General features: G+C 43.3%; 1 protein-coding gene across 1 annotated transcript; it reads left to right on the top strand.

The window, feature by feature from the left end:
- The first annotated feature begins 5,749 nt into the window (after window positions 1-5,749).
- Window positions 5,750-13,969, top strand: FAM8A1 (family with sequence similarity 8 member A1). Its single transcript, XM_062617953.1, has 5 exons — window positions 5,750-6,356; window positions 9,869-9,989; window positions 12,065-12,188; window positions 12,389-12,528; window positions 12,850-13,969. Exons 1-5 carry the CDS (start codon window positions 5,765-5,767, stop codon window positions 12,992-12,994), a joined length of 1,122 nt encoding a protein of 373 aa, XP_062473937.1. The 5' UTR covers window positions 5,750-5,764; the 3' UTR covers window positions 12,995-13,969.
- The last annotated feature ends 724 nt before the right edge of the window (window positions 13,970-14,693 follow it).

The following is a 14,693-nucleotide window of genomic DNA, read 5'->3' as shown; positions in this document are numbered from 1 at the left end:
CTCTAAAAGTCACTATAAAACATTTAAGGATTACTTTGATTTTGAAAATACCATCTTGGTAAAGGAACAGGTTTGATTATGGTGAACAAGGAAGAAAGAAAACAATTATTTGTCACCAATGATTCATTTGATCTTTTGGTTTTTTGAACACTGCTAAACATATGTTGATTAAAAGCACATTTAAAAAAAAAATACGTGATTGAATTTAGAAGTAATATTTAACAGAGCTATTGAAGAAAAAGGAGTAAATAATTTCAAGTCTGCAGTTGAAAATCAGAAATCTTTTCAGGGTCCTAGAGCATTAAAAACTTGCTAAGGCTTCCCAGTATCATAGTTATTATCCAGACAAACCATTCTTGTTCTTACTCTCTTCTGAGTCCTCAGTATATCTCCATGAGTTCCTTCAGTGTTACTGTACTATGTGCATATTCATAAACCTGTGCATCACGTTTCATTCCCAGAGATCAAGCATTAGTCCATTTGGAATCCTATTCAGTAGGCACCTTGAGTGCACTCTCCTGATGCACTGTTTAGCTGGGCTCCTTCTAAAATGTGGAAGCAGCTGCCCCTGGACAAATGGAGGCAATGTTCACTCAATTACATGGTATGCCAAGAAGCAGAGCAGTTATCAAGAGCATACAAGACAGCTTCTGTTCCCCTGCTGAAGGTGATACGAGCCCACTGCCATGAAAATATTGCCCAGAAGTAGCTACTGTCCTCAGAAGGTGCCTATAAACAGGCTCCTGACATACAAAGCAGTCATCAGATAAAAATTGCAAATAACTCTCCCCAGGGAACACACTGACTACCAGAAAACAAGAACCTGCTGCTTCTTTATGGTTTAAACAATCCTGAAAAATCTTTTTGGGCACCAAATTTTTGTAGAAGAACAGAGAACCATACAATCACAGAAGAAGAGAATGGATTGGATTGGAAAGGACCTTAAGATCATCTAGTTCCAACCCCCCTGCCATGGGCAGGGATGCTTCACTCTAGACCTTATCACCCAAGGCTCTGTCCAACCTGGCCTTGAACACTGCCAGGGATGGAGCATTTACCACCTCCTTGGGCAACCCATTCCAGTGCCTCACCACCCTCACAGTAAATGCTCCCTACGCCACCAGCCAAAACTCAGGAGTGATCTTCTAGACTTAACCCTGCTTCCCTAAGTCTTGCTGCATGCCAAGGACCCTACCTGACCACCACTGACCACCAAAGACTTTCCTTCTCAAAAACCCTAGTCCCTGTGCTGCTTTAACAGAGACATACTCATATTTTCTCTTGGGGAACACTGAAGAATGTGATGGGGAGTTCAGTAATTGGTAAGGCTTCTGAGTGCCACACTCTTGAGGAAAGCTCTTTTCTAGTTACTCTTCATTCAAACCAGGTCAAGGTAAAAGGCAGATAAAGGTATCTACACACAACTCCCAAACCAGACAGTACTAGTAAACAGGCAACCACACTAAAATTCTCTGTACCCTGCTCTTACCTTAAAGTGGAATAGTTCCTTTTTTTTCCTCCTGCTGATTTGCTATGGTCTGTTGATCAACTGTGACTACTAGGGCTCTTTTTTTCTGTCTGTATTACACTTGAAGTTGACATTAGAAAGAAAATGTGTTTCGGTAGACCTTTTAGAGACAGTCTCTCTTTCAAACTCCTTGGATGGATGAGACAGATCAGTTTCAGAGTGAAAGGCTAAATTTCATTTTGGGAGAGAGTTGTGCCATTTTTCTACATTGAAATACATTATGTTTTACTTTATATGTATGTAAAAGCATACATTTGGAGGTTTTGGCTCAAGTTTCATGTTCTGTACCTGGCTTCTTGCCCCAACAAGGGGTAAAGTTCTCACTCTTTGGTGACCCAGTCTGTATGTTTCATTAATGAAGAACCTCTTTAACCAACATTTGCATTTAGTTTCCCTCTGTACATGAACATACTTTACACACTTACATGGATACAAAAGTCTAAGTAGCATGAATATATGTAGGCTGCTGAGCACAACAATGATTAACCACTTTGAAATGATAAGAGGCAGCTGTTGATGAATGTCCAACAACTCTCATCTGAGGTCTCTTTAAAAGCACTCCTATTATTAGAACACTTCAGCATGATGCAGGAAATGTGATCTACATCCCCCAAGCAAAGGAAGGAATTGAATTTCAGTTTCATCCAGATGAATGCTTCACCTGTTCCTTGGTGTTAACATTTTATTGTTTAAAACCCTGCCACAAAAACAAGCAGCTAGAATGTGTATAAAAATGAGCTAAGATACATCTCTGTAGCCCTAAACACCACCTTGATTTACAGCAGACACGGATTCTACTACTTCCTAGTGACAATAAGAGATTCCCTGCTCAGGAGTGACAGATTTTCAGCATTATCTGTATTTAAAGAGCTTAAGATGGGATTCCAGATTCCCCTTAAACCATAACTATTGCAGTATCATCTTTTAGGTGCTTACCTCCCTCTTTTGATCTAGTTCAAAATATTTCCTCTTGCCTAAATCTCATTTCCAAAAAAGAGGTTGAATTTTCATCAACTGGTACAATGAACTACCTAAGATTATTTCCCTTTCTGACTTTGCTCGCAAGAGAAAGCAAACTAAAGTAGGGAGAAGTAGGTGCTACAGAACACTAAGTATTCCCATAATTTGTGTGGCAACCTGACACAGCAACGAAATAAGACCTCTGAAAAGCCTATGTGAGTTCCCCATCTCTGGCAAGCCTTGTGGTTACAGCATCCCAGAACAGAATAATCTGAAAGCTTGCAGAATTTGTGAGTGTTTTGTGGATTATTTTTTTAAGGCAGAAGAACGAAAACCTAATGAACTGTAATATCTGGGTGTGAGGAAATACTACTACATTGTCTCAGCTACTTCTTAACTCCCTTGCTCCCTGTTGTCAGTGACTCCATTTCACCTGGAGTACCCAGCGTAAGCACACAGTGAGTTCTAACGGGTTATGCCTATTTAATGCTGCTGCTGACCCCAAAATTTACCTGTGACTGGCAACATTATATGAAGCCTGTGAGATCTTGCAATTGTACCTGGAGAAAAAAAGAAAAGCCTGACACTATTTGGTCCTGAAGGGTTTGTTGTGAAAACCTAATTAAAAAAAAAATAAAAATAAATAGACTCTAGATGATGAAGGAAGAAGTGAAATAGTATAATGAAAAAAGCTGTTACATTACTTTTACTGTCAGTTTTCCAAGCTAGTTTTTCTACTAGGAGTTAATAGCTGCCTTAAGATCATGTTTTCTTCTACACACCTGTCTACCTTCCTTTTTTGATTCTTCATTGTTCTTCCTAACCATGCTAAAACTTCCTATGCTTCCCATTTACCCATTTTGATTTCACCGAGGCCTATGTTACAAAACACATGCTAGTGTAATTAGAACCATTTCTACATAATGCATGCCAGTACCTAATGCAACTGCACTTAATTAAGATGGCAAGGGTTATTTGCCAAGCCTTTGTCAGTTCACCTTACTTTGTCTCTGTGGGAGACTCACTGTTTAGAAACTACTTCAGTTTTCAAATGAGGTAGGGTTATATGGGAAAATAATATATTTTAATTTAATCTAACAGGGAGAGGGAGAAATTTTTGGGGGTTTTCAGCTTTGCTGATGACACCAAGCTGTGTCACCAAGCAGTGTGGTTCGGTTGATACGCTGGAGGGAAGGAATGCCATCCAGAGGGACCTCGACACACTTGTGAGGTGGGCTGATGCCAACCTTATGAAGTTTAACCATGCCAAGTGCAAGGTCCTACACCTGGGTCAGAGCAATCCCAGGCACAGCTACAGGTTGGGCAGAGAAGAGATTCAGAGCAGCCCTGAGGAGAAGGACTTGGGGGTGATGATTGATGAGAAAATGAACATAAGCTGGCAGTGTGCACTTGCAGCCCAGAAAGCCAACCGTATCCTGGGCTGCATCAAAAGGAGCGTGACCAGCAGGTCGAAGGAGGTGATCCTGCCCCTCTACTCTGCTCTCATGAGACCTCACGTGGAGTATTGTGTGCAGTTCTGGTGTCCTCAACATAAAAGGACATGGAACTGTTGGAACAAGTCCAGAGGAGGGCCATGAGGATGATCAGGGGACTGGAGCACCTCCCGTATAAAGACAGGCTGAGAAAGTTGGGGCTGTTCAGTCTGGAGAAGAGAAGGCTGCGTGGAGACCTCATAGCAGCCTTCCAGTATCTGAAAAGGGCCTATAGGGATGCTGGGGAGGGACTCTTCATTAGGGACTGTAGTGATAGGACAAGGGGTAACGGGTTAAAACTTAAACAGGGGAAGTTTAGATTGGATATAAGGAGGAAATTCTTTCCTGTTAGGGTAGTGAGGCACTGGAATAGGTTGCCCAATGAATGCTCCATCCCTGGTGTTGTTCAAGACCAGGTTGGACGAGGCCTTGGGTGATACAGTTTAGTGTGAGGTGTCCCTGCCCATGGCAGGGGGGTTGGAACTAGATGATCTTAAGGTCCTTTCCAACCCTAAGTATTCTATGATTCTAAAAGTGGGAAATACTCCATTTTTACTGTATATACTAGTTTGTTCAGTATGAAGCTATGTTAACATCTGTGTTATATGGAACTTGTGTCAGGTTAAGGTGCTTTATAGTACACTGGGAACTTTAAATATTAAAAATTAATTTAGAGAACTGTGTTTAAACTTGCTGTAGGGTTCCTTGTTCTTTCTTCAGCATTTTTGCACAGGAAGAACATGAGTGTGGTAAGGGGAAAGATGAAAAAAGGGAAATGGGAAAGAGCAACATTTAAACAAATATAACGGTAGAAGTACACAAGAGAAGTTTAACACCTTTTCTCTCTCCAAGCAATTTCAACCCACTTTCTATTAGCAAAGAGAAAGTGTCTGGAAAGTTGCCAGAGGTCAGAAACCACAGCTGCAATCACAGGTGGCAGTAAGTGGAAGGACGGATACTTTTGCCCAGCTGCACATGCTCAGAAACATAGAATCACAGACTGGTTTGGGTTGGAAAGGACCTTAAAAGATCATCCACTTCCAACCCCCTGCCATGTCCAAGGACACCTTTCACTAGACCAGGTTGCTCAAAGCCCTGTCCAGCCTGGCCTTGAACACTGCCAGGGATGGGGCAGCCACAGCTTCTCTGGGCAACCTGTGCCAGGGCCTCACCACTCTCACAGGAAAGAATGCATTCAATGCCTAACTTCTCACTTAGGCTTATCAACTCCCCTACCATAGCCTATTAAGCGTAATCTATCTGTCATCTGGGCCAAATGCAGCAGGCGGCTGGAGGGAGAGACAGACCCTGTGAAGAAGTACTTTCACAACGGCTGTCCGGTTGCGGAACCAGGGCTAGAGCAAAGGACCGCGTACTCCTGGGGACAGCTGGGGCCCGCAGGGCCGCTCCTGCTGAGCGGATCCCAGCTCCTCGCCGCAGCGGCTGAGGGAAAAACGGGGTGCGGGGAGTCATGCTGTTTCTGCTAAGGAAAAAACTACATGCCTTCAATAGTACAGCGCCGACAGAGACACCTCGCTCAGGCGGCATACCCACTCCGCTTCAACGGCTGCTTTTTACCTCACCAGCGACTGGAGCCGTCCCCGGCAGGCCTCAACGCTAGGCGATACCACCTCAACGGGTGGGGGAGGAAGCCGCAGCGGCGGCAGAGGGGGGGCTGCTGGGGAGTGGTGCGCTCCCGAGGGAGTCCGCTCCTGTCCATGCACTTCCTCTCCCCCCTCTCCCCCCAGCGTTAAGTGGGACAGGCGAGGCGTCTCCTTAGCGCATGCGCAGTGAGTGCAGGTCCTTAGTGTCAGACGGGATGGAGGACATGGCGGAGCCTGGTTCGGCTCGCACCGGCGCTGGGGCGGCGGCGATGGCGGAGAGCGACAGCGAGAGGAGAGACGGCGCTGCTGCCGGAGGGGAAGCCGCCACCGCATCGTCACCGCCGTGCTCCCCTTCGGTGGCCGTTGGGGGCGAGGGCGGCGGGGCGAAGCCGCTAAGCGCGGAGGAGTACGCGCGGCGGGTGCACCAGTGGTTGTGGGACTCGTACTGTGGGTACCTCAGCTGGCAGAGCTGCCTGCCTGCCCTCCTCGCCGCCGCTTCCACCGCGCCCGCTGCCGGTCCCGCGCGTGTCGCTGCGCCGCCGCCCCCTGCTTCCCCGCTGCCGGGGGGCGCCGCCTACTACAGCCCCTTCTACTTCTTCTCTCCTGTGCCTGCCCACACGGCCGCTGCCGCTCCGGGGCACCGAACTGCTGCTGCCGCCGCCGCCCCTGCTTGGCCGGGAGCGGCGGGCAGGTTGGCCCCCGTGCCCAGGGCGGCCTCCAGCAACGCCGCCAGCACCAGCGGCGCCCCCGGGGATACGGGGCGGCCGGCAGGTGAGTGGGGGCCGGATCTGCGTCGCTTCGCGCGGGGAGGAAGGGAGCGGCCGGCCTGGGCCTCAACACCCGTGGGAAGGCGGCCCTGGACCCCGGTTTTTCGCCGCCCGGCCGGCGCGGTAGGCCGGGTCCTGGGGGCGCAGTTGCTCGTCTCCTTCCTTTTCTCCCGTCCTGTGCTGCCGGCTCGCCCCACCCGCGGCCCCTTCCCCGCAGCTCCGGGAGGCGGTGGCTGGAGAATAGGGCAGGGTGGGGGTGGTTGCAGTGTTGAGGGTCGCTGAGCTTCTGTGGGGTGGGGAGCTGAGAATGTCGCTGTGCCTTGTGGAAGGTGACAGTCCCGATACCGAGTTTGAGAACTTAATCCATAAGCAGGTTTGGGAGGGTTGGCTGAGAGTGTGCAGCTTGTAACTTAAGTGCTTGTGTTTCTATGGGTGTAAAGGAGTTTATTCTTTCCAGTGAAACTTGTTCTTGTGGTCGCAAACTTGTAATCCATCTTCTTTTATAAGTAACCTGTTTGGATGATGAAATGTAGATCTCCAGTTTTAGTAGGCTCTTGGTGTTCAAATAAAATCATTTAATGAAATTGAAGCGCAAAAATAAAAATATGCTTATATTGAGCAAGGTAGTGTCAGGACCTGAGATAAACAAAAGCCTGTTATTGCAATAAATACTGAAGACAATGCACAGCACTGCTTCTGTTTATAGTTTTTCCAGGGAAAGACACGACTTGCTCTGCTCACACTAGAGATAAAGTCTGGACCACAAACATTTCGTCAAGGAGCTCCTAGGTGACATTTCCTGAATGTTTGGTAGCACCTTGAATGTTAGAAAACAGTGGAGCAGGGCATTGTTGAAGAACATTGGAGAAAAGCCAGGCCTCCCTTCTTTCTGTAGGGCAAAGTGCAGCATTGCTGATCTGTAACATTTTTATAAGTGCAGTGGCAGGGTGTGTGGGGAGAACATTTTTAATTGCTTTTTCTTTCTTTTGAAGGGAGTATGGCTTCTGAACATGTGGTTTTGAGCAGATGTTGTTTAACCAAGCTTATAGCACAACATACTTTAATTGTGCTCTGAGTTATAGATTGCTTATAAACAGATATTGCCAGTCGTTGAAAAAGAGGACACAGACAACAGCTAGACTGAAATGATTCTTGGGGTTTTACCTAGTTCTTCAGGAACTAATTCCACATGTTAAAGGTAATTTAGGGCATGAATAGCACTGCATGCTGCTGAACATGGTTATTCTGAATGCGAAGTACTGTTGCAACAGCTTCTTAAGGAAGCTCTGTAGATGATACAGTGAAACAATGCAATTTATATAAATAAAGAATGTTGTGCTGGTGCTTTGGCTCGGGATTGCTGATGGGTATATCTGGAACAGATGAAGTGATTACAGCTTCTTTTCTGCTGCAGATTATTGCCTGCACAGCAGGCTCAGCAGGGCAGGTCATAGACCTGTCCAACACCACTGCAGTTCACAGCCCCATGTGCTTATGTAAGCTGAAATAGTGACAGTTTATGGTACTGTTGCAGGTTTTAAACGCGGATGTCAGAAAGTGGGGTTGGTAACTGCTTCTTCCAGTTTGATCTGCTAGCAGGTGTGTGTCAGAGCACCAATATTAACAGCACCCTGGGCAGTAGCAGGCTTTTTGTGGATGTTGATCGTGATTTAAGACGCTGCCTCCCTTTGCCCCTCCCTGCTTACTGCAGGAGATTATTGTTCTGCTGGGAGCAGCAAGGCAAAAAGTGTGTCCAAGCCTCAGCTGCCTTGTGGCTGACTGGTGCAAACCCGACTTCATTAGTAGCTTAATGTAAAATCTGAGATGTTGAGCAGAGATGGAAGCATGTAGTGTTTGGTTGTCCTTGCCATACAAATAGTAACCCCTGGCAAAACAGTGGATTTCTGATAAAAGGAACATCTCAAATCACTGCAGTGGAAATCTGCCAGAGTCTTAAGGATTCTGCCAAAGATTCTTACTGTAATGAAGTCCAGCATAATTTGAACAATTCTTTTTTCTGTCCCCACTGAGCTTCTTCCTTATTTAGTCATTGAATCTAATATATTGACCTGAAATTGTGCCACTAACTTCAACAAACTTGCTGCTTTTTAACAGAGCACAAGAATGCTTTTATCTGGCTCTGTGTGCTCAAGCTGGAATGGGGAGACTGGCTGTGCTCCCTTCTGCCTTAGTTGAAAAGTCTTTAATTAGAATTTAACTGACAACTTGGACGTGCTTCAGCAATGAGAATTGAATCCATTTTGCTGTTACATATGTAACAGTTGTGCTACTTGATAGTGCTGATGCAGAGCTGTAAGTGAAACAGGTATGAAACAATGGTATATGTTAAGTATCCATTGATTTGGATATATAACAACCAAGGTATGTTAAATAAGAACTCGCTCTTACCTAATTACTGCTTGATTATACTTCATTTCAAAAGTGTCCAAGTGTCGTGGGCTTTCAGCTTTGCTTGCATAGCTTGTGAGGTCGTGACTGGTAGTATCAATCTCAGCAGTTGCACTGTGCAGGCTTATTCTGAGTGAATTTGATGATGTTTTTTGAGATGGGAGGAAGGAAGGATTTTGTTTCCTTCTTTCTTGTCCCTGTGTGTGTGGGTGGGCATCCTCAGAAATGCTAACAAACCCAGCCACTATTTTCTACAGGTTACATCTAGTAACACTTGAGAGTATTTCTAAATGAAGTTTTGATGAGAGTCCTTGCTGGTTTCATGCAGGTGTTCTGTTTGTCGTTTAGGAAATAGATGGGTAAATGGGTTCAGCTGAAGTTATTTTGCACTGCTATTCCTTGGAAGCTTTCTAAGATACTCTTTAAGGTTTTCTTCACTTTGATTACATGAGACAACATTAGCAACAAAAGGTTGTGACTGAGCTTGAGTCCATTTGCACTTGGCCAATGAAATAAAAGTGTGTTCCATTTTCTGGCTCAGGGTAGGGCAGCATGTTGTGGTTTACTACAGTCAGTAGTCTATAGGTATGTTTATGGCAACTATGACTAGTATTTTTACCTGCTTCTGTTTCTGGATCTGACTGGAGGCAGATTAAGCTGTGTTATGCTTTCAGAGAGCTGATTCTTGGTACATATGGAAGCCTTGCTGCTGAGCGATAGAGAAGTTGTGGTACATCTATTTTTTCTCTTTTATCTGAATTCTCATATTTACTGAAATCTGTTCTCTATGAGGCTGTACTAAAAAGAACACAAAAGTCAAAGCATCTTCAGTGTACTCTGGTTCTGTAGAGGGAATGGAATTTTGCCTGCAGTCCTGATTATGGGGGAGTCAGCATTCCGAAAGTTTTATTTGAGAAGTTCTTATAACTAAATATAAAGAATTCAGATCATTTGTTATTCACGCACTTTTAGACGTTTTCTCGAAGATGAAGTGAGCTGATGTCAGTATCTTGATTATGTTTTTGCAGTGAGGGTAATGTGACATGTTCTTTAGGTGATTGTGTTAACACAGTAAAATGTGGGTAATGTTGACTGTTTCTGTTACAGGTCGGGAGTTCGTCATCCCGTCATTGGCACACAGGTTCATAGCAGAGATGGTGGATTTTTTTATTCTGTTCTTCATAAAGGCAACCATTGTTTTAAGTATTATGCACCTCAGTGGAATAAAGTAAGTTGAACAATTTAAAACTTTGTTATATATAGCTTTAAGCTCTTCATGCTCCTTGGGGCGTCATGATGTGTGTATGGGGTGCTTATGCGTATGATGGCATTTAATAACTGTCAGAAGCTGAGGAAAAAGCACCGCTGGGTTAACCTCCTTTTAAATGCTTCCTGGTTTGAGGTCAGCTGATGGAAACAAAGAATCTGTGCAGGTGTCTTCATAGGCTCCCAAGCTGCTTGCCAAGGATAGGTCAGACTGACTTTTATGGGGCAACAGCAAGATTTTTAAGATGTCCTTTAAAAATGCCAAAGAAAAAACATAAATCAAAGCCAAGTTTATATTTGTCTAATTTTTTTTAAACAGCCTTTAAAAACTTACTGGGATCTGGCTGGGATGGAGTTAATTTTCTTCATAGCATCTCCTGTGGTGCTGTGTTTTAGATCTGGGACCAAAACAATGCTAACTCACAGCAAAAAAAAAAAACTTCAGATCTGCATGTCAGCTATGGATGTACTTTCAAATACAGCCTGAGTGCTTGGAATGCTGCTGTACTCCTGACTGGACAGAAGTTGGGGCTCTTGGAGTACAGTTGGGCACTGAGTGTATCAATTACATACTAGACTGAAAGAGTCTTAACTTACATTGTTATACTCGGAGGTAAGCATTTACCTCAAAAACTGTTTCTCTTTTATCTGCTTCTTTAACTGTAGGTATCTTATTCTGCAGCTCATTTAATTCCTCTGCTTTGGTGTAATCAAATATTTGCTGTAATCAAATATTTTGTTCTGATAAAGAGACAAGAGCTTGGTGTAGGCAGCAATTCCATTACTCACAGTTCTCTTTAGTTACCAACACCTCCAGCTCTAGCCTGACAGTTTATATTTCCCTTCTGTTTTCAGTAGCCTGAGAGTTACACAAAGTGCAGTAGTGGAAAGATGGGGAGTATGTGCTTCTGTAAAGAAGTGACAGTGTTGGCAAGAGATGGAAGCTTCTTCAAGTAAATTACAGTATATTCAATATTGCTGCTTTTTCCAGAGCCAATAAGTTGCTTACTAGTAACTTCAGAGAACCATTCTCTGTGTGTACATTTGGTGAGGTCTTTTTTGGCTTGTGAAATGTGGTGTACTTGAACTTAGACTGAGGAATTGTCCTGAAAAAAGTTCTCACAGGCTCAAGATAGAGACTTCACGCAAAGGTTGTGTTGAAGGGAAATGCAGGTTGTACCACACTGTTTTCTTAATTCCTCATCTTTTTTGATTCTTAAGTCTGAATAAAGAGGAAGGCAAGTAATACAAATCTAGATGGACTCGTTTGAAGTGGGACTGCACATTTTCTGTGTGAGTAGCAGTTCTCATTTAGGTGTGTGAGTGAAAAGTTCTTGACTAAACACATGGTGCCAGTGTGTCCACTCTCCATATCAGATAAGAATGTTAAATCTGTGGAGTTTATCTTGTGAAAATAAGGAATTGACTTAGAATTGACGCTTTGCATAGCTTTGTTAAAGAACTGAAGGTTTCAATTGCTTTAAGTTAAAAACTTCCTCTTGCATGCCAGGGTACCGGCCTCTGGGAGAGTATGGTGAGCAGTAGACTGCTAAGAATGAGAAACGCTGATCATGCGAGGGAGGATGGGTCTCCCTTGCTTGCTTAGGGAGACTTGCAATTTCTCCCTTGCCTTTATGGAGAAGAGTGCTGCCTTTTTCCTTAAGAGTTCCTGTAAGGGAGACTTGTCTGCCTCCCATTATACTGAGTTAGATGATCACACACTGAACCTCTCATTTATCTCCCAAGAAGTGTGAGTTCCCAGAACAATTCTGCAGCTCACTACACAGGGGCACCAGTGTGAAACAGTGGTAATAAAGAATGAGCTTTTCGTAATGGGGTAGACCAAACAAACCAGGCAGCAGCAGCTCAGGAGGGCACATAGCGCTACGAATTTTAATGGTTTGTTTAGCATCAGACAGGCCAAGGAGCTTTTGTTCTTTACTAATACCAAAGCTGAAGCAGTGAGTTCTAGTATTAAAGGGGTACTGTTGGTACTGGGAGAAGGATGGTTTTAATGTTTGGTCTTGCTTTGTACAGGGACATCTCCAAATTTGCCATGCATTACATCATAGAAGAAATAGATGAAGATACTTCCATGGAAGATTTGCAGAAGATGATGGTAGTAGCTCTCATCTACAGATTATTAGTCTGCTTCTATGAGGTAACTACTCATAAGCATTAACTTCTATAATTCATAGTTGTCACTTGTGAATAAATGCTTTTTAAAAAAATCTATCCCCATTGGCCTGTAAAGTTAATCCTCTTTACAGTATTTCAGATTATGCTGAAGCTTAAGACATTCCCACAGTTCTGAGGATAACCAAGTTTGCTAGACCAATCAAAATGACTTCTCTTTTCCAGATAATCTGTATTTGGGGAGCAGGTGGAGCAACCCCAGGGAAGTTCTTGCTTGGACTGCGAGTTGTGACATGTGATACATCTGTACTTATTGCGCCCAGCCGTGTGCTTGTCATTCCATCTTCAAATGTCAGCATGACAACGTAAGCGCTCCTACTTCAGTCACATTCCTTTCCGGTTAATAGTGTGGGAAGTGTGTCATTTGGGAGGAAATGCTCTGTTTGTTTGGGGTTGGTTATTGCAAAAGCTACTGTTGGATCCTGTGATCTAAAAATAGGATAGCAATTATTCAATCACATTAATATTTTTCAGGTCAGGTGCTAAAATCTTTTAACTCTGGAGGGTTTGTTTTTTTTTCTTCTATTTACTGTGCAAAGCTGAGACACCGAACTTGGAAGTAAACTAACTACTAATACAAGCAGAAAAGTGGAAATAAGGCACTGAATGTTTTATTCTCATTTCAGGTCCACAATACGAGCTTTAATCAAGAATTTTTCTATTGCTTCATTTTTCCCTGCGTTCATTACACTGCTGTTTTTTCAGCATAACCGAACAGCCTATGATATTGTAGCAGGAACTATTGTGGTAAGACGAAATGGAGTCAGATGATACCAAACGATGAGATTTCCAGACTGGTTCTGAACATCCCCTCCCACCCCCGTGAACTAAGACCTACCCCAAAACTGAAATCAAGGTGTCCATTCAATCTTTCGACCAAATTAAATGGAAACTGATTCAGAAGCTAAAGAAAATGTTTTGCTCCGGAGTGATGGCAGCAGCTACCTTTAAAGTATTGGAGTTTTTATACATGCCAAAGAATTTTGGGAGAAACAATATGTATTCAATCTGGGAGTATTAACCTGTGACTGATGAGAAAGCAAGTGGCTGTATTAACTGTAGGAAGGAGCTGTTCTGTTCATCAGCCTGTGGAAAGCAGATACCTAGAAATACTCCCAACTTCAAAGAAATGTTGCTCCTGCAGTTTTGGATGTTGGCAGGTACCTAGAAATTCCAAGCAGTTGCACAAGTCATATGATAAACTCTGAGGGGAAGAGAACTGCAGTATTAGACAGCAAAACATAGTAATTGCTGTGTGTGTAGAGAGAGATGAGTAGTGGTTATCACATCCCTTAGTATTGCATCACAGATCATATTCCCTTGCCTCTTTTTTCACCAGAACATTGATGTGAAAAGATTTTTGCATGATTGTCACTTATTTAACATGTTGAAGCTAATAAAGAGGTGAAGTAAGAGCTGTTTCACTCTGGGAAGCATATGTTACACTGCAGTGTTAGTGAATCAGTGAGTGTAAATAATTTTAGAGCTATGTACAGATGATGCTAATGGAAGGTAACTCTTCTATCTAGAGTGAAAGCACTGGCCTATTCCTTGCATATAATACCAAGGAAAACCACTGAGCGTGTTGCAGGAGCATGCAGAAAACATTAAGTGAAATGTGTTTATGGGTGTAAATCTCTGGAAGTACATCTACTGGTTATTTTCACTTTTTAAATCTGGCTAATTGTTTGTATATTCAGAATAACTTAAACACTGAATAAAGAAGCCTAATATTTGGCATGATTATGTAGCTTTTGTAATCTGTTTATTCTGTTACTAGTATTGTGGGAAGGGAATGGAAGCAGCAATGTTAATATGCTGTTAAAATTTGAGTAAGAGTTTGGAATTCTTCTAGAGCCTAGTTTTTGTGTGTTACTCAGGCCTAACTTGCCACTCAGTGGCTGAAGTTTTTGCTCTACTTGGATGGTGGCTGGTTGACAACAGAAATACTTGAGAGCTTCTCTCTTGTTTTCAGGTGAAATAACTTAATCAGTAACATGTTAATATTCTGCAGTGTTTAGCTCGATGAGGGGTGGTGTTCTGTGTGCTTATATGACCTTCATTTACAATGGTGTTTCAGGACCAGATCCACTGCTTAATAGTGAAACTTAATCAGGAACTATTTGTACCAAAATACCTCATAATCATTTTGATGGTTATTGTTGGTTTACACTAATAATTTATTATCAAACAGAAAGACTTCTACTTTTAAATGTACCGTTAGCATCAGAGCAATGTTACTGACATGCATCACTGAGATAAAAAAAACCTTAAGTAATGAATGGCAGCAAGCAGGCATGACCAAGTACCCTGCTGAAGTGGTTGGACCACCCAAAGCGATGATGTTTAGCTGAAACACAGGTCAACAGCACCACTCAGGTGTCCTCTCAAAGAATTGCACCCCTGACTTACTTAAGCATTGATGTGACAAGTTCAGGCCTGGCAACTGGCCTCACTGAAGCTGTCAGAA

Source organism: Pezoporus occidentalis, unplaced genomic scaffold, assembly GCF_034315485.1.
Source record: "Pezoporus occidentalis ecotype Australia unplaced genomic scaffold, CSIRO_AGI_Poc_V1 ctg2, whole genome shotgun sequence".
Classification (NCBI taxonomy): Eukaryota; Metazoa; Chordata; class Aves; order Psittaciformes; family Psittacidae; genus Pezoporus; species Pezoporus occidentalis.
The sequence above is the reverse complement of the archived record's forward strand: the minus strand, read 5'-3'. Positions and strand labels throughout refer to the sequence as shown.

What these genes read in the sequence shown, in the direction of transcription:
- FAM8A1 (XM_062617953.1), top strand. Translation starts at nt 5,765, where the DNA reads ATGCGCAGTGAGTGCAGGTCCTTAGTGTCAGACGGGATGGAGGACATG. An exon ending in TATTAGTCTGCTTCTATGAG is followed by an intron (nt 12,189 to 12,388) that starts GTAACTACTCAT and finishes TCTCTTTTCCAG; the next exon opens with ATAATCTGTATTTGGGGAGC. An exon ending in TCAAATGTCAGCATGACAAC is followed by an intron (nt 12,529 to 12,849) that starts GTAAGCGCTCCT and finishes TTCTCATTTCAG; the next exon opens with GTCCACAATACGAGCTTTAA.